Below are 18856 nucleotides of genomic sequence, written 5' to 3' on the forward strand. Positions count from 1 at the left end.
TGTTTATGGAAGTCCATGTGAATACCTACAGCTACATCAGCTGAAGTTTATTCCCAAGTGGGCAGTTTAATGAAGGAAATTGCCCTCTGGAGCAATTTCATTGGGGCACGTGAGAGGTGTAGTAGCTTGTGAATGGTAATTGCAGGTAATAAACTCAGGGAATGCTTGGAGAGGCAGATGTGGAGGGTAACAGGGCTAAAAGTGAGTGGAGCCTACCAGTTACACAACAGACTGTATTACTGATCAATTAGAATGTATTACTGTTAATATATTAGTAAGGCAAGCCAACAGATGCCATTCTAGTATCTGATTTGATACTTTGCTTCCTACACCAGTTAACTCTGTTCTTCACTGGGGTTTGCCACCGTAATTAATCCCATAAGATATTTCCAGTAAGTGTGGTCAGACATCAACTTTGCTTGTACTCTTTGAATACTGATGATGTTCTGCAGCTGCATATGTTATTAAAAACTTCTAAGTGTTGCAGTTCATAAGATCAGGAAGATATTTTGGAATTATTCTAACACCTAACAAAGAAATACCACCGTAACAGAGGCTTGCCAGATTTGCTGCCACAAGCAGCATTTGATGAAGCAGAGTTTCACACAAGTGAAATCTGCTTTTGCAAGCAGAGTAAAAGGACAGGAGCTGTAAACTGAGTGGGAGTTCTGCATTTTCTTGTCAAGTGTTTGGAATGAAGTACCCTTTCTAAGAGAACACATATTTGATGACTGGTCTGTTTTAGAACTATCTCTTGCAAATTGTTATTTTCTCTATTTTTTTTCAGAATTCCCCAACTCTATATTGTAAAAGTGAACCATTATAATAGAGTTTAAAAAGTTCTTAATTTTTCTGGGTTTTCCTTCTCTTTCTAATAGAAGAATATTACAGTTTTTGCTCTACTGAATGATGGGGTTTTGGTAACTTGTGTGGTAGTATTTAGACTTCATTCTGTTTATTCAAGTGGTTCTCAAGCTATCTTTTAGGTTTTTGAGCTTGCTCAGTACTACAGCTCCAGTAACTTGGGAATTTTATCAGAGCTGGTGTTTACTTTCCCATCTGCACTTTTCATGGGTTCCTGGCTTTACTGTGCTTTGTGTAAGCACTGAACCCTCAAAAGTACTCTTGAAGGCTGTGGGATCTGTACTTTCGAAAATGTGAAGTGTAGAAAAAATTGCTATTCAGTCTGAAGTGACTGTAATGGAAACTTTTCCATGACCTTTATAGGTTATTATGAGTTCAAATGATACCATTCTACACTATTCCCACAATTTCTTAGACCTGCTGTGTTTCTGTAATGGATACAACATAGAAGCGTTCCATGAAGATCTTAATAACCTGCCTTTAAGAATACTTTCACCCCTCTGAGGCAAATGAGATGTACAACATTATACATTAAACCAGCTAAAACAGTAAATGCTTTGATAACTGAGGAGTCTCCACTGCTTCTGAAACTTGAAGAGATTATTCTGCTGTAACAGTTATAAAACAACTGAATGGCTGCTTGTGCTCTTGTGATACTTGCCATCTGAAAAGCAATACCTATTGGCCTAGTACAGGAGAGTTTTCCACTGGAGAAAGCAAGCTAGGCTTTTTTGTGTTTTCTTAGTGTACTGTTTTAGTTTTTATAGAATACATCCTTGAGAGACATCACAAATTATTCCCAACAGCTTTATTAATCACAAATCTGCATTCAGCCATGTACTGAGGGCTTCCTGGAGCTCAAGAATTGACAGCAATTGAGCTAAAACGCAAAAACAACTTGAAATTAACTTCCCTAAAAGTGGAGGAAAAGTAAAGTGTAAATCTCCTTCTGTATGGCATATCCAGGTTGTTCAAGATGTGGACTAAATTTCTGAATTAGGTTTCAGATAATTTGTTATGTGTGTTGAAAGTATCAGCATTTGATCTGGTGAACAGGGGGAAAAAGGAGTGAAGATTTACTGTCTTCTGACTACTGACTTTTGAATATTGTCAGATTTGGCCTCTCTTTCCTAACTGGGGTAAGCTTGCTGTTTAAGCATGTATGATGTAAAATGTTTCATATGGTATTGAAATTTTCTGCTATAGGAAAAGCAGCATTGTCTATATCTTTGGACAAAAGCTTTTTTATGGAAGGGAGAAGCTAGATTGTGCAAGTGGCAAAGTACAAGTGTGGTAAACACTGTCATCTTTGTGCATGTTTGACAAAGGATCCCATTGTAAGATCTTATTTCCGTTTTTTAAAATATTTGACATCACTGTTGCATACTTCAGTATACTTTCTTTTATTGTTATAAACTTCCTACGTTCATATGTAATAGTTTGCTCATGCAGTGAGCAACTGCAGGAATGTGAATGGGAAATTTGCAGAGTGTGAAGGGGAGAAAATGGTTTTCCATCAATTTTCTTTCATCAGTCACTTATGATGGATGATCAGGGAGTGGTCTCTGGCACTCCAAGACTCACCCAAGTGCTCCCTCCTGTCTCAGGCTGTGTCTTGCTGCTGCAGCCACTTTCCATTCCTGTTCCTGACTGCTTGTGAATGTGGCAGAAGCAGCCACCTTTAGCTTTATGTGCTGCAGGATTTTCCAATACAGTTAAATAAATCATTATCTTGATGAGTATGAAAATAATCTTAGTCATTTTTTTGGGCTACAAAGGGAAGAGAATGTATTTATTTTGAGGGGCTTTTTGCTATGCACCTAGATATTGGTAGATTACAGTAACACTAGATGGAGATTTATATTTTCATCAACAGTAGGAAATTCTTTTTTGTGTTATACAAGAGCTAAAACAGAAGGGAACTTGTCTGAAATTTATAATCAGCTGTTAACAGGCTTATAATATTTACTCTTGTTGTTTTATTAGTTCCTTAGACTTACAGTATGAATTATCTAGCCTATGTTGGAGAAGGTTAGAGCATAAAAATTGTTTCAGTTCCCATTTACATTTGGCTTGTTAAATTAACTTGTTCTATTCACCTCTGAGGTAGTAGAGGACTCACTAAAAACCTCCCCCGTTGTAATTTTTGGTATAAATTGTAGATATGGTTGTATCTGTTAGAAAGAAAACAGAGTGCAGAACATGTCTGTAAAAATATAAACCAAAAGCAGAAAGAGGAAGGAAAAGATGAGCTAATTATTCCAGTTGAAGCTGTCACTTTATGAAAACGAAACCGTAGAGTTTTTGAGATTTCTTTTGTATCATTCCTGTTGAATAAAGCTGGTATTGAAATCCCAGGCCTTCCTAAAAGGACAGTGGGAATTCCTTGGCAAGAAGCTCAGTTGTTGAGGGAACTGGGATGCTTCGTTCCCAGTCTCAGGATGCTGTGGGATTTGCCTGTTGTCCTTTCTTCAGCTTGCTACTGCAGAGACGTATTCTCTTGCTTTCCTTCAATATAATGCTCTCCTCTTTTGCATGAGTGTGGACAATCTGTTTGTAACTTCACAAGAAGTATTGAGATTTGCCTTTCCTTTTTTTTTTAAGGTTCTTCATTTTTAGCAGCTACTTACAGTAATCTGTATGCTGCTACTGAAATGAAAGCTTTTACATTCAGGTTCATAACATTAAGAGAAGCTGCAAACAGGCACCACAGTGAAAGCAGTTCGATGTGTTGTAGGTCGTGTTCTGCAGGCTAACATTGCAGTCATTCTTTAAGCAGTTGTTATGTTCTAGAAGTTTTTGTCTTGAATTTAAGTTCTGTAAGAAGAAAACTTACCAGTTAAAAGCAAACTTTGTTTTCTGTCTTTTTGTTACTGGCACACTGTGCTACTTCACAAGGTACTTTTCATTACCAAAATGTGTACATTTGCTTTCCATTGCACTGAGTTCAGGTTTCCAGCGGCCTGATAGCATATCTGTGGCCTTTGTTAAAAATGTTGACTGTTCATTCATGAATGATTAACAGGTTGTTTTTTTAAAGGCCAGTATCTGCTTCCTACTGTGCCAGTATAAAAACTGTGTTCTGAAAATGCTGTGTGTGCAGTCTGTGTTTGAAGAATGTTGTGTGTTGATCCTGGAAACTTGGTCCTGCCTGCATGAAACTCTCTTATCAATTAGCAAGGATCTAGTGCAAGCAGAGTTTTCTGAGAGACCGAGGTTAAATGTGGCAGATTTCTACAGTATTATAGAGAGCATTACTGAGCTCTGGGAGAGGTCCTTATGTTCTTAAAGTTGCCAGAGTGCCTAATGGGCTGTACAATTTTCATTCATGTTGTAGTGTTGTAGAAGCATTTCTGCTTTCTAATTTTCCTACATCACTTTTCCAGCAAGAGTCCTTCACTCTTAGCAGGAGAAAGCAACATGAAAAAATGAAATCCATATCAAGTAGTGAATGAATGTTGAAATGTTTGGGAGTGTAAGGCGTTTAGTATGTGCATGCATGGGCATGTTGAAGGATGTGTTCTTGCAGTTCTGATAGTGAGAAGACAAGGAGTCTCTTTGGGAAGATTTAATTCCATGTCTATGAGCATTCAGAGTTTGATAGTGCAAGAAAAAACAAGCCTCAGGGAGGGAAGTTCTCGAAGTCCCATTTAGTGTTTAGCATATATTTAAATCTCCCTTAACTGTGTCTCTCTGGTTTGGGGCACACACCCATGGAAGTGATCAGGAACTGTTTTGGTCTAGGTAATGCTTTGTCTATTTGTATTAATATATTGTCAGTGAGTAATCATTTTGATAAATGAAAGTTAAATGAATCTGCTTTTTGGCTTGAAATGATTCAAGTCTTTTGCAGAACTCCATTGTGAACTCACAAAATGTTCATCTGAAAGGAAAGAGGGGTGGTGCAGTGCCCGGGAGCTCTACAGGGACATCCACTGTGACCTGCCTGTGTGGGATTCCCCTTCCCAGCCTGAGGGGTGGAGGCCAGGAGGGGTTGGCCTTCCTGCCAACATCGGCATAGAGCATACACTAATGTTAATTTCAGGAAACTTTGAACTTTCTAAGAGCTATTTTTTTAATCAATAAATAAGATATTCTTGACAAAATTAGCCTTGGTTAGGTTGAGTGCTGTTGAACTGAGCAAAATCCTAGACACAGCAACAAACCTCATCACATGGCTCAGGGTGGGAGGAAGTTTCCTTGTGTGCTACAAGGTTATTAGAAATAGTTCCTGATAAGGAAGTCATATCCCTCAAAGACCTACTTATGAGCTAAGCTGTGTGTTATAGTCAGATTGGTGGCTTTGCATTTTCTTAATGCTTCACTGAAAGCAGTAATTTCTGAATGTCTTTCAGAAATCTTGCAGTTCTCCCTGAGGAATCTGTCAGAAGAGAAGATAGCAGGGAATGGAAGTAGCTGGAGGGCTGGCTTGGCAGGACAGTTAGTTGTCTTGTTTGTTGCTCAGGAGGAAAGTTATGTCTTTTCCTTGAAAACCAGAAATTGGTGTATTGAGTTTGGAAGCACAAAGCATTCAGAAGAAAATCCCTCATTTACATTTTCATATCGTGTTTCTGTTTTAAACATTACTTGTATATTGCCTGAGTTAGGTGGCAGTAGTTTGACTGTGAGCTCCCAGTATTGGCTGAACACATCCACATCCTGCAGTTTCATCTGGGATTGTGCTGGTTTATAATGCTGAAATGATTGAAAACCTCAGTGTGAAACCTCTGAGCCATATTCTTATGTATTGCTTGTGTATTCTTATTATGTATTGAGAAGATGTTCCAAAGCAAAAATTTACCAAGCATTCTGTGTTGCAGACTTTCTATTTGGAAAACACTCCTATTAATACAGAGTACTCTTCTTTTAATGATGGCACTTAATTATCTTAATTAAAACAAAAAAGTAGCTGTTAATGCAGGCCGGATAGCAAAGCTGCCTTACTGCTTTGTGTAGAAGAGAATTTCAGGAGGAGGTGAGGGTTGTGCAAGCCACCAGCCCCTCCGTGGCAGCAGCCAGGGCGCTTGGTGGTGCCTCTTTTGCCACTTCCTTAAAAGAGAGGAAAAAGCTGGAGGTTTGTGTGTTCTGTGGTGTCATTTCAGTGACAAACCCCGTGGTTTAATGGCAGGGTGGTTTATGTGGGAGGTGCAGCTCAGGCTCTTTGGACACAAAGGCAGAGTGCTATTGAAAGAGGAGGCATCAAGAGTACTGCCTCAACATCCCAGGGAATTGGTTTATCCCTGAAGACAGTGGAGTGGTCTTCATTCACAGTAGTGTTGTTTATACTCTCAGGGCTCTCAAGATCAACTCTACCAAAGGCAGCTGTTCTACCCTCCTCACGGGAGGGAAAAAAAAAAAAAAAGACAGGATATGTAACTTGGATAGTATAAAAATATCCTTTTACTGTTCATCAAGTTTTGTAACAGATTTTTCCTTTGAATGAGGTATAGGAGGATACTGATTGGTTTTGGCTTTCAGATTTTGCCAAGTGCTGCATTTTTTTTTTTTTTTTTTTTTTTTTTGTTGTTGTTGTTGTTGTTGTTGTTGTTGTTGTTTTTTTGTTGTTTTGTTTTCAGCAGTTGTAGTTTGCCTGAGTTGTACTGTACTTGCTATATCTGGTAAGCTGCGTTGTCTCTTTTAAAGGCACGCAAAACAAGTCCATGCCCGTTATAATCTCATTAAGTTCCTCTCTGGCTGTTTCCCCCTTTGGTTGTGGATATTGCCCATATTTGGTTCTACCTATGGTGCAATCAGTTTATGTCTGATTGTGTGGTATGATATGCTGCCTTGCCTGAGCAAACCCTGATAATTTATGATTAGATGTGGCCTAGATTAGGATCTTATGATTTTAATGTTTAAAAGTACATTATAAAAGATCTTTTATGCAATGCAGTAGCAACAGGAGGCACAAGGACTTGCCTACAGCAAAGCTGCTCAATTAAAACCAAGGGGATGTATAAACTGTATAGTTTTTCCTTTAGAGTACCTAAATATTGTGCCCCAAAATACAGAAATGGCAGTGCATTACCAGGAAACTCTTTAGTTTGATCTAATAAGTAGCTGCTTTCAGAATTTCATAGTCACAGCTCTTGTGAAAACCTGCTCTTACAGTCTGCATGGCATGTTTGTATTAGACTTTAATAATTGAACATCTGAAGCTTTGTTTCTCTCCTAAACACTGTAGGGGCTCATTTGGAAGTACTTGTGGTTTCAGTAAGTTCCGTGGTCTTCTAACCATAATTTCTGCTGTCACATTGGCAAACTATTTATTAATAAGCAATTTTCATTAGTGTTTTGTTTTCTTGTCGGTATTTGTTGTTCTACTTTTGTGCATGTATGTGAACAAAATCAGGTGGATAAGAATATGCACTTAATTTCTACAAGAAAAGAGGGGTAATTGAAACACTTGGTGATGTTGCCCAAAATAGTTTCAGTTAAGCATATTCGACAGTTGAACTGTCCAGGTGTTTTTCAGAATTTTTTAGTCACAACATTGTGTTCATCTTTCCAACTGAGCTGCCTGTTTAGACCTTGCTGAGAATGCAAAAGTACTACTTTACATTCACCCCCACAGTATCAACAATGAGATGGAAAGGTTGGGGAACAATCTTTGCCTAACAAGTGGCATCTCAGAAATGCTGTGTATTGTCTTGAATAAGTTCACATTACTTACAGTTTCTGAGCAATACTTGAACTGTAAAGCTGAAGTTTTTCAGCAAGGCATGGCAAGCATATAATTTTTTGATGACGATTCCAGTGTATTTCAAATCCCCTGTAAGACATAATTATCAGCTGTCATCTGGAGAAATGCTGAAAAATTGGTTCAGTATTAAATAAATATAGGTTGTGATATCTACCTTAGAATTAAGAATCTAATGTTCTTACACCCCAGCATTTAATGGCTGTCCTTTGTGCTTTTGTACTTAACAACAAAAAAAAGGAGTTTGTTGGTTTGTTTTACTACTGTATTCTGATTTGTAAGGGAGCATTCGAAAATTCATTTGCTCGTTAACAGTGCATTTCTTCTCTCAATAGCCAACTACTCCACCAAGCCAAGGGAGGCCTGATTCACCAGTTTATGCTAATTTGCAAGAACTGAAAATATCTCAGTCTGCACTTCCACCACTACCTACAAGTGCTCCAGTCCAAATAAATGGGGAATGGGAAACCCATAAAGACACGACAGGACGCTGTTATTACTACAACAGAGGATCACAGGAACGAACCTGGAAACCTCCGCGGTGGGCCCGAGATGCAAGCATTAATAAAGGGGATTCCCAGAGCCATGCAGATCATGAGGTAGTTCCTTCTGAGATCAAAAGCAATGCGATTGTAATGCATATGAATGGTCTTTTGCTGTGGAATTTGGTATCTCGTAGTTTCAAGGTATCAAGGAGTGTCTTCCTTTGTATTTTTGGTTATGTGTCTTGGTATGAAGTAGTCAACAGTTTCACTCTTGAGTTGCTTTTCTGAACAGGAATGTGTAAATGAACTGTGTGGAAGAGTAGCAACTTGTGAAAATGCCTGTAAAAACAGCCCAATAGCAGATATTGCTGCTTTTGATTAGATTACATTCAGGCCATAAACATATTATTTAGGTATATCAATGCAATTTTTCGTTATGTAAAAGTTTTGCTTTTGCAAAGCCTTTTGGTAAAGCTTTGCTGCTGACCTTGCTTGAGACAGTTGAAGTGTAAAGTGAAGTTACTTATGTTACAAGATGGTTTGGACTAATATTTGAGGTGCCAATTTATGTGCAGCCAGTTGCTAGGGAAAGTCTGATTTTGGGGTGTGTTTATCTGAACTGCAGTGGTCCAGACAAAGCAAAGGAATAGGTGGGAGATGGATATTACTATTTAGATACACTTAAAATAGTGTTCTTGTGTCCAAACAGTACTGAAGTTAACCAGTTGCCTGATGGAAAGGAAAAGCAAATATTTATTAAGAAGTCTTCTACATATTTCACTTTTATATACCGTTTTCAAAATTTCTTTCGGGTGGATTTCTCCTGCGCCAACTATATATAGTGCCTCTATATATCTCATTCATATATATATATATATATATATATATATGTAAGCTATAAACCCAGAGTTTAGATCTAAAATTGAATTGTGGACTGCTCAAAATTTTTTGATTGCTGGAAGCCTGTCACAGAAATCTTACCCTGGAAAGGTAGTAACAGGAACTGGAGAGAAAGGGAAATGGAAACCTTTCATTTTCTACCTTCACAGCAACCATGACATCCACAAGCATTTAAATAGCTGAATTTTCTTACCTCAGGTGAATGGCAGCAACAGGCAAACAGAGGGAATGTTCATGCCTGTCCCTTTGGGATCTCTGTTGATGGTCTCTTATTTTATCACTGACTGTCCTTTTGCTGGATAAGACTGGTTTTAGTCTGGATAAGCCGATTGCTTTTTTGACTAGTGATTCTCCTTGTTGTAGTAATGGTTTTATTGTTGTAGTTCTTCCTTCTTTTCATGGAAGGACTTGCAAGAATTCTTTCTCCCTCCCTCCCCGTCTGCAAGCAGACCCTCTGACTCTTAGTCATACGTCTGTACCATCACTTCACATGGTTGCATCTTTGGAATGCTTTTTTTTTTTTTTTTAATTGTCAATAACTTCTTTCATCTCAGGTCTTCTGTTTATTTGTGATGCTTCAGGTATCACAGGTTGGCCATCAGACAGTTATGTCTATCAAGTTTTCAGTCTTTGTGAGACCAGTGGATGATACATGTTTGGATTTTTAACTAGACACTAAGTCTGTATTTCCAGTGGCATAAGCTCCTTAGCTAATTTGTGTCTTGACTGGGTTATCAAAATATGAGTCTAGGGAGAGATACACGTTGTGTGGTCATGTCAATCCACTTACCAGCAGTCATGTGTTGATTTTGAAGTTGCCTTTCCCCCCACTCCTCTTTCGTTTCTTTCCCTTTCTGTTCTGCATTTGGGAACATGCTTCACACTCCACTGTTTGTGTTTCTTTTTTGGAACCTCTGGGTATTTAATCAAATATAAAGTAAAGGTTGAGATCTAAGCCTAAGCTACAGTAAATTGTAGGACATCTCAAATTTTGTCTGATTAGGAAAAGTTAGAGCTAATGTATCTTAATAACTATAAGCTGGCTTTTCTGCTGGTCTGAGTTATGCTCTTTTAATAATAAAAGAGTACATGCAGAAGGATTAAATGCTAGTTTCTACTGATTTGTCCTCAGAGGAGCTTGTATTAAGTAGCAAAATGGAAGGTAATGTGAAAATGAGAACTGAGAGATCACATATTCTAATATATGAAACATGACATAGTTTATAGTTGGTCTTTGAACTTTGTGATTAGGAAATTGAATTTTATTGGATAATGAAAAAGGGGGCAGAATTGTACCTTATTTGCCGAAGTAGCTGGTCACAGACAAGGCACAAAGGAAACAGTTGTAGGTCAAGACAATTAAATGGATGTTTTATGTTACATGGATGGGATGAAGGAAGCAGTGAACTCCTATGAACAGGGCCTTTAAGAAAGTGTATTAGATTTTGGAATTACAGATAAAATGTATTAGAGGCAGTGACTTGTTAATGTATCTGAGGAAGGACTGCTTAACAGTAACTAGGAGAAATTTGTCAAGCAAAGTGATTTAATTAAGTTGAACTGTAAAAGGAATGAGATGTCACAGTATCAGAGAAGACAAACTCTTAATACCTAGGTTGGACGTCATAATGTGAAGTAAACATCCACAAATTACCCAACAGCTGTAGAAAAGCAACGGGTTTTAATTGAATTTCAAAACTAGATTTAAGTTGTATCTAGAATGTAATTTCATTCCATGTTTTTTGTTTCAATATAAACAATATAAATATAAACAATATTCATAAATTCAGTATAAACGGTAATGAAGGGATGGTAGCTTCCTTAATTAGTATTCTTCTGATTATTTTTACTTTCACAAGTAGTAGTAATGTTAAAAGCTAGAAAGGCTATGTGATAGAAGGGAGACAGCTGTTCCTGTTAAATGCATGGTGATGAACTGATCTCTGCCCCCAGGAACTTTCTATGTAAATAGAAAAAAGCCAAGAATTACAATAGAAGCAATGATGTGGGGGACCTTTTCTGTAATTCTCTCTAATGTCACAGAAAATTCTTATAATGTAAGGTTGGGCAGCTGTCTGCTTAAGATGGCTTTATTTAAGTGTAGGGTAGTGTAACTGGGGATGAGACTTGGGATAAAGCATGGACAATATGAAAAAAAAATATAGGCCATTGAAGCTGAAAAAATGTTGAAAGTGAAATTGAAAGCTGTGGAACACAGTTTGGCCAGTGTTTTCTAAACTGTTGATGAGGCTTTAGCAGCTGTTCATGACAGCTGAGGGACAAAGAATGCCTTGACTTGGTAAAATTTGTAACAACTCAGGAATTTTGTTTAAGTTTAGGTGTGCAAATGTACAGGATATGAGTTAAACCTTGTAGCATCTGAACTATTATTATATGGATGACATGCAGGTAGGCACATTAACAATCATTCCTACTATACAACAGTGTTCTACTATTACAACATTTCTATTATACAATTTTTCTAGGAGAATTTTCAGGTTTAGGTCCTCTGTTTAGTTTTACATGTGTAGGGTGTTTGTTCAATATCAGAAGTAGCTTGGAAGAGGCAAATACCAGTGTATTATATTATTAAGTCATAATCTCTGTAGATAGTAATAATAAAAATGTCCAAAGTCTTCTACACTGATTTGCCATATGTCAATGCAATTAATATTTAACTGTTAAAACCAGGTAAACTTCAGTACGTGTATACAATATAGTTATCCTATGAAACAGTAGTTCAAATGGGGCCAACAGCACTGTTGGCAACTCTTTTTACAAGTGTAAAAGTGGGACTGAAAACTCCCCCCACCCTGCTTCCTCCGCTCTCCTCCCCTCTCCACAGAGATTAAGAATTGGCACAGGAGAATTTCACATTGCCTCATGTGCGAGAGAGGTAGCATTGGTTAATCCGTAGTTTACATGCTCACATTCTGTAGGCCGTAGAGGATGTTAACATTTTTTTCATGTTCCTTAATGGCCTAAGAATTTCCTGTGGGTTTTCCTGTGCTTGGTAGACTGGGTTATGTCAGCTGAGGGAGTTCATGTCACACAAGTGGTAAGGTATTTAGGAAAGTAACACCAAAAAATTAAGTAGAAATCATTTGGATATGTCACTAAACATAACGTCTTTAAACCCACTGACTTTTAAAAACTGGGGAGTTTCTGATAATTGAATATTTTAAAATAAGACTTAATTTTTGGGGGGAAGGTTTTTTCCTATTTAAAATTGAAATTGTGTCTCTTTCCTGCCTTACAGTTTCTCAGAACCCTTACACCAGTGATATTGAACCCTGTAGTATTTTACTCCTGTAGTTTCTGAGTAGCAGGGTGTCTTAAATGTTATGCCTCCTGCTAGCTGAGGATCCAAGACACTGTGAAAGGAAATCTGCATAGAATTCCTCAGGAGACCATGGCATAGAGATGTTGTGAGAGATAAAAGAAGGGAGATTTTTTTTAATGCATTGAGTGGATGCTTACAGTAAGACCACAGTGTGTTAGCAAGAGGTTGAACAAGGTTTATGAGGGAACAGAAATTGTTTGATGTGTGTGTAAAAATCTTTTCTCTGCATTACACATCAAACTTGTTCCTAGCATAATAATTTACTTCTGCCTTCAGGAAACAATTTTTCACTTCAGCTAGCTGTGCCTGGTGGAAAGCCTTGCTTTTGCAATGCTCTTTGTCATGTACATCAGAGTTGGAAGGAGGAGAGTGGAAATTCATAATATTTTGAGATGCATTGGACAAATACTGTAAAATGCTGGTATCTAAGAAGATGGAACTGGAGTTTCAAGTTGTCCTTAATTACTCTTGTGTTTCCAGATGTATTTGAGAAAAGGAGAAGGATTTAGGTATGAAATTTAGGTGGTAGAAAACGGAGGTGGCAGGTCTCCCAGGCTTTTTTAAGGCAATGAAAATTACTAAAGCTAACTCTCTTCAGCGGTAATGTGAATTTGTAGGAATAAAATTTGGATAGGCAAAACCCCCGGAGTTTAAATTTGAGTAGTGAAATCTGGTATAGTGGAAATTAAAAAAATGTATCAGTAAAAGCTGGTTGTTCTGAAAATACTTTGAATTGTCTGCACTGTAAAAATGCATCTCATTCTCTCATATAAGATATAAAAATGTGAACTCCCTGATTTCATTACTATTCTCTTTCTAGTCAAATAATCTTTGATCTTTCAGATTTTAAAGTGCTTTCATTCTCAAAACTGCCTTATATGTTTCTGACTACTTGTAGCATCTTTCATCAGAAGAAAACGACCACAGTTCTTGTTACAGCCAGTCAGATAGTCAGTATGGTTCTCCTCCAAAGGGTTGGTCAGAAGAGTTGGATGAACATGGTCAAACCTTATATACCAATGACTATACTAATGAAAAGGTACTTTTTCCTTCTTCTCATCATGTGTTCTAAATCTTTTCCACTAATTCACTTCTAGAAATGAAACCTGCATTTCCAAAAGTGAAGAGCGTACCTCAGCAGTATCTCATTTTGGGTTTTTTTAAATATGCATGAACCTTCAGCAAGTGAACTGCCTTTTTTTCTTATGTAGGTTTTCGTTGTTTAGAAGAAATTTTGTTTCAAGTTGCATATCAGATTATATTAAATGAACATACCATGTATAATCTTTTTAGTTCCTGTCCTCCCCTTTCCTCTTGGTTATACTTCAGGAATGAACATCACACCAATAAGTTTTTCTTACTGTCTTTTAAGAACTGCTCTTGTCTACAGAGACCTTCTAGTTAAGATGCTTTTAAACTGAATGTAATGCTGCTTTATCACTTTAATAATTTCCTTTATTAGAGATTTTGACTACCGCTTTCAAATGTAAACAAACTTCTTAATTAAACTACAGCCATATCAGCAGATTTATGCCCTATTCTTACTGTCTAATTGTTATTGACAACTGACTGTGATTCTGGGCATGCCATAAAAAATTCTCCCACTTAGGATAAATTACAGTATTTGTTTGTATTTGTAAAGCAGTCCATTTTTCTAGTTGTTCACTAAAGCTGCATTTTGCGTTTTTTTAACTTCTAAAGTGTTCACTGAAACAGTGCTTTATCATATTATAGCACCACCTGTTCTCGAATTAGGCAAGTTTTATTTGCAAGAATTTTCTTAATAGTTGGATTTTTTGTCTGTTTTAGAATTTTATCCTCTTTAATCTGTTTCTAGCAAACATCTGTAAAGCACATTCCTATGTTTTAGCAAATATGCAGCCTTCTTTTTTAATTGCACTCAATTGATAAAAAACAGCCTTTCCTACCACAGTTATAGAAAGGCAATCTTGTGAAACCTGCTTGAGCCAAGAGCCTTGCTGTGTTTCTGTATTTTTCTGCAATCATCTTGTTGATTTTGCTCATTACATTTTTTTTTTTTTTTTTTTTTTTTTGCATGACCATACCAGTTGTCATGGGTTTACTTCTTTGATTGTGGGAGTTGCTTGTAGAAGTTTCAGAAACTGTATTGTGTTCTTCATGATTTCTCTAGGCACTGCACCTCACGTTTTCATTGATGTTTTAAAAAAGTTGTTCAACAAGTGCATGTATCTGAAATTATCATCAGTTGCTGGTTGAGCTGCTTTTTTGTAATTTTATGTATAAGATCCCGATGCAAATCTGATGGAAACATTGTGCCTCCCTAAACTGACAGCATAATGTCGATAAGAATGATATATGGCATCTTAAAAAATATTTATCACAATCTCTTGTGTGATATTGCAGGAGTTTTTTTTCTGAGGAGTTACAGAAGAAAAAAATCAGGATGCTGAAAACTGTTGCTCTCATTGCAATATAACCTTGGTTAGTTAATGGAGGTTGTGCATTAGACACGGCTGAAGTGGATGACACTTAATTAAAAATTAACTTTAAATCTCTAGTCTCAGAGAATTACTGTTGTGACTGTCACTCTGATTACGTTTTCTATCATCACATTTCTTTCTGCAGTGGATAAAACATGCAGATGAACAAGGCAGACCATACTACTACAGTGCTGATGGTTCCAGATCAGAGTGGGAGTTACCTAAGGTGAGTGACCTAAAAAAGAAACTTCAACAACTTGGGACTTTCCTCTCTTCCTGAATATGTGTTCTATCAGGCCTTTAATGTGAGACATTAACCACCAGAGGACTCTGATATTGCTCTTTGTTATTTGTTGCATTTTGTGGAATTTCTGATTATGAAGAGAAAAAAAAGTACACTCCAGGACATGAAAAATGGGTGTGTGTAACTATTCAGATGTCAAAGGAGATCTGGTGTCTTTGCTGAACTGAGAAAAGGTTTTATGCAGGACTGCAGAATAGTATCTGTGATTTTGCTGTGATAAAGAAAACCTGTATGGGAAAAAAAGAAATCTTCACTGGGAAACAGCAGTCTATTTTTAGTACCCTCCAAAGTGCTTGTACAAACAAGTGTTGAAAAACAAAAGTTTCAGCAGGATGACACAGTTTCACCAGAAGCGTGTTCTAGTATTTATTAATTTTGTTGTGAAGATAGAAATTTGTAGGGAAATGACAGATCTAGGGACACTTGGTAGTCTGAAAATGTATCTAATACTATTTAATTCCTATATTCACTTCAAAAAAACCAGGGTGTTTGTCTTACGGATATATTATCTATGTCTTCCCTACTATTTGTTCAATACTACATAATAAAGTGTGACCATTAAAAAAATTGTTTCACACAAAAGTGTGTGCATAAATATATGAAAAAGCATGTTTCTCCGTTATTGTTTTATCAGTACAAAAATCAGTGTCATGAGTCACTTCCCACTTAGAAATGAGCAACCTTAATAGGTAGTGCTTTCATAATACTTGTGAGAAAATATTTACATTGAAAATTATGAATGGAGTTATACACTAAGATGTTTTGTTATGTCAGTAAAAGAATGTGCATCTGAATCACTGAAGAGTTGAGTTAGCTTTGAGAATTCTCCTATATTAGTCTGATGTGTTAGATGACTTGAATTTTGTAACATGCCTCAATGAACAATACAATTTGTACCTATTGGTCTTAAAAGCTATTTAGCTTTAGATTAGTTACTGGATTTATTAGAAGTCTAGAAATCTGATAGAGCAGATTTTACCAGAAGCAATTACTACTTCAATACGTATAATTGAAATAATTTCAGAGAATAATGTCATGAGTACTTGATTCTATGACTTCTGCTGTGCAGAAGGTTTTGACTTGGAGGAAACTGTTTCACAAAAATAGATTGAGTTTGGATTTGAATTAAATAGCAAATGCTTTTAATCCAATTAGAATAGGTCACAAAGATAATCCAGAACCATTACCTGAGGTACATTAGGAGGCATAAAAGAGTGGGTTCTAATATTTGTTTAATAATGCATCTTATTCTAGTGATTCTAAACAAAGTCTGAGTTCTGTTGTAGTAGTAGCCACTTCCAAAATGAAACATAGCCTTTGGTTTGTAATTTGTGATCTGAAAGTGATAACAAATATTCCTGTTAAAATTTTCCCTTGAAAATTATTTCTCATGATCCACTTGGGCACAATGTACTTTTAAATTCTTTCTTGAATCTTGTAAATCTTGACTGCTGGCAAATATAAGATTAACAGAAAAAAATGAGCAACTGACACTTAGATTCATGATCCAAGAGCCTCTGTATTTCCAGAAGTCTTCGGCTTTAACTTTAAATTCTGTGGAACAGATTAAATATTTCAACAAAATATTTAGCTAGTTTATGTAACTGTATATTTGAAGATGTTATGCTTGTGATAATTAAGCATGACTGAAGATCAGTCTCTCAAAGATCTTGTTGGAGCTGGTTCTAAAGTACTTAAAACAAATTAATTATAAAGACCACTCAGACCACAAAACTGCTTTGAAGAAAAATAATATATGTTGAAAATTCTCTTGAGTAGTGAGAGAAAACCATAGAAAGATCTCAGCATTGTAACACTTGCTTAAATGAAAAGTTACTAGGAAAAATCCTACTCTTGCTCAGTTTGGGAGTTTTTTCACAGTATTTTTAGCTCAATTATTGCCTTCCAAATCTTGTGAAATAAAGTGATATAATAGCATGGTCATGTAATGCTATTAAACCAGAAAAAGAAGATAATCTTTTTGTTAGATTGTTCTTAATAATTTGAATTTCATTAGAACTAAAAATGGTACAGAGATTTCTGGAAATAGCACACTAGCTGAGCTAATACTGTGACATTAAAAATCTTCAGAGTAATAGAATTAACTATAAATGTGCACATGCTTGGGAATAACACACTGTTCTTGTACATGTGTTAAAAATTGTGAGGGTATACGTTGGGAAGGGAGGACAGTTACAAAACAAATTACTTTAGACAGTCTCACAGAAAGCCCTCCAGTCATGTGAATTTAAATAACATCTAGGAATAGCTGGATGCCTCTGGCTAGAAATGATGTTTCAGATGGAGTAGCTTTGACAACTGGTGAAAAGTCTATTAAGGCTCATGATGAGTGTGACCCAGCTGTCTGCAGTGGAAGAGAAGAACATACTGAATTAAACTTTAAAATGGATAATAATATTTTAATCATAGTTTCTACTAGATCTTGCAGAAGACTGAGATTTCTGATCTGCAGCATTCTGCTGTATTCAGTTTTTGGTTCTTGCCAATTATTAAAAAACAAAACCCAACCAAAACAACCGAGCAACAAAAAACCCCAACAAACAAGCAATTAAAGGTAGATCACTATAATAAAATATGTTTATTTCCTATGTAATGAAAGAATACTATGTAAATTCAAGTTAAGAAGGGCTACAACCCTATTCCAGAAACCTCGTTTTCTAATAGGAGTTGTGTGACTTAAGCAGTAGAGAAATCTCTAATAGGGGTGAGGGGAATTAAACTCATCTCAGGAATAAGAACTGCCTAATTTCTGAAGTTTCAACAGAAGTTACCCTATCAAAATGACAAAAAAAAAAAAAAAAAAAAAGTCGGGAATATATCCAATAAATATTGAAATAAATAGCTCAAATGAGAGTTAGAGGGGACAACCTAATAAAAAGTAGAGATTAAAAATCTCAGATTTTCAAAATGCATTCCTAGGCCTACACCTGGCATAAAAGGATGATGCTTGGCCTTCTGCTGAGCGAGTTCACTGATCCAAGAGTAGCCTTTGGAAGAAAATGTGTGTACTATAAGGAGTGAACTCAGTTTTAGTGTTAATATTTACAGACCGTGATATTGCAATTGCATGTGTTCTTCTCACAAGTTCCTGCAGCATAAGCTCTCCTTGCTGTATCCAGAGAGGAAGCAGTAGCTGGAGGATCTTCGTTTTTGGGCAGTGTTAATGGATCAGCAGTCTGTTAATTCACTCTGTGCACTGCCAGTGTTGGGGGGTGAGCTCAGGGGCCTCTGATACTTCTGAGGCCTCTGATAATGGTTTTCCTGATGGTGACCTGAAAACTCTCAGAGTATGGTAGCTGAAAAAATTACAGTAAAACAGGGTGCAGGTAATGTCAGGAACATAATGTATAATCAAATGGTGAAAGAAAATAAATATGAGAACATGTAAATAAAGCTTGATTGTCTTACGGTAAATTTGTCTTGTTCTGAGCTGTGCTGCTGCATTTGAGGTTACCCTGTGTGCTGGCGTTTGAATCTACTGCAAGTCAATGCACTGGGCAATTTCATTAGCAGTAGTGACATTCCTGTCCTAAAATTTGGGATTGGCTTGTGAAAGTTGAGACAGCCTCAGTTGGTGTGATGATTCAGTTGTTAAAAAAACAAACCTGAGTTAAGTATGAGAAGGCAGTCAGGTTTTGCAGTCAGGTTTTTTTTTCCTCTTTCTCTTTAATATATGTATTTCAACTCCCAAAACCTGGTCTGCTCTTCCTCATTTGTCCAGGGGTTTAGTGGCTCCTACCTCCCTTCAGCTTTTGCTTGGGGCACACAGCAGGACCT

General features: G+C 36.7%; 1 protein-coding gene across 7 annotated transcripts in view; it reads left to right on the forward strand.

Moving 5' to 3' along the window:
• The window catches only part of ARHGAP12 (Rho GTPase activating protein 12), a 75560-nt gene that overhangs the window by 24116 nt on the left and 32588 nt on the right, over positions 1-18856 (forward strand). For 4 of the 7 annotated variants that reach the window (XM_083858566.1, XM_083858567.1, XM_083858568.1 and 1 more), the window contains exons 3-5: positions 7900-8163; positions 13191-13331; positions 14900-14980. In XM_083858566.1, coding sequence (XP_083714692.1) covers positions 7900-8163; positions 13191-13331; positions 14900-14980 — 486 coding nt within the window. The remainder of the gene's footprint in view (positions 1-7899; positions 8164-13190; positions 13332-14899; positions 14981-18856) is intronic. The other 3 variants (XM_083858570.1, XM_083858571.1, XM_083858572.1) reach the window with 1 other exon arrangement.

Source organism: Zosterops lateralis (genome assembly GCF_965231275.1).
Source record: "Zosterops lateralis genome assembly, chromosome: 1".
NCBI classification, from domain to species: domain Eukaryota; kingdom Metazoa; phylum Chordata; class Aves; order Passeriformes; family Zosteropidae; genus Zosterops; species Zosterops lateralis.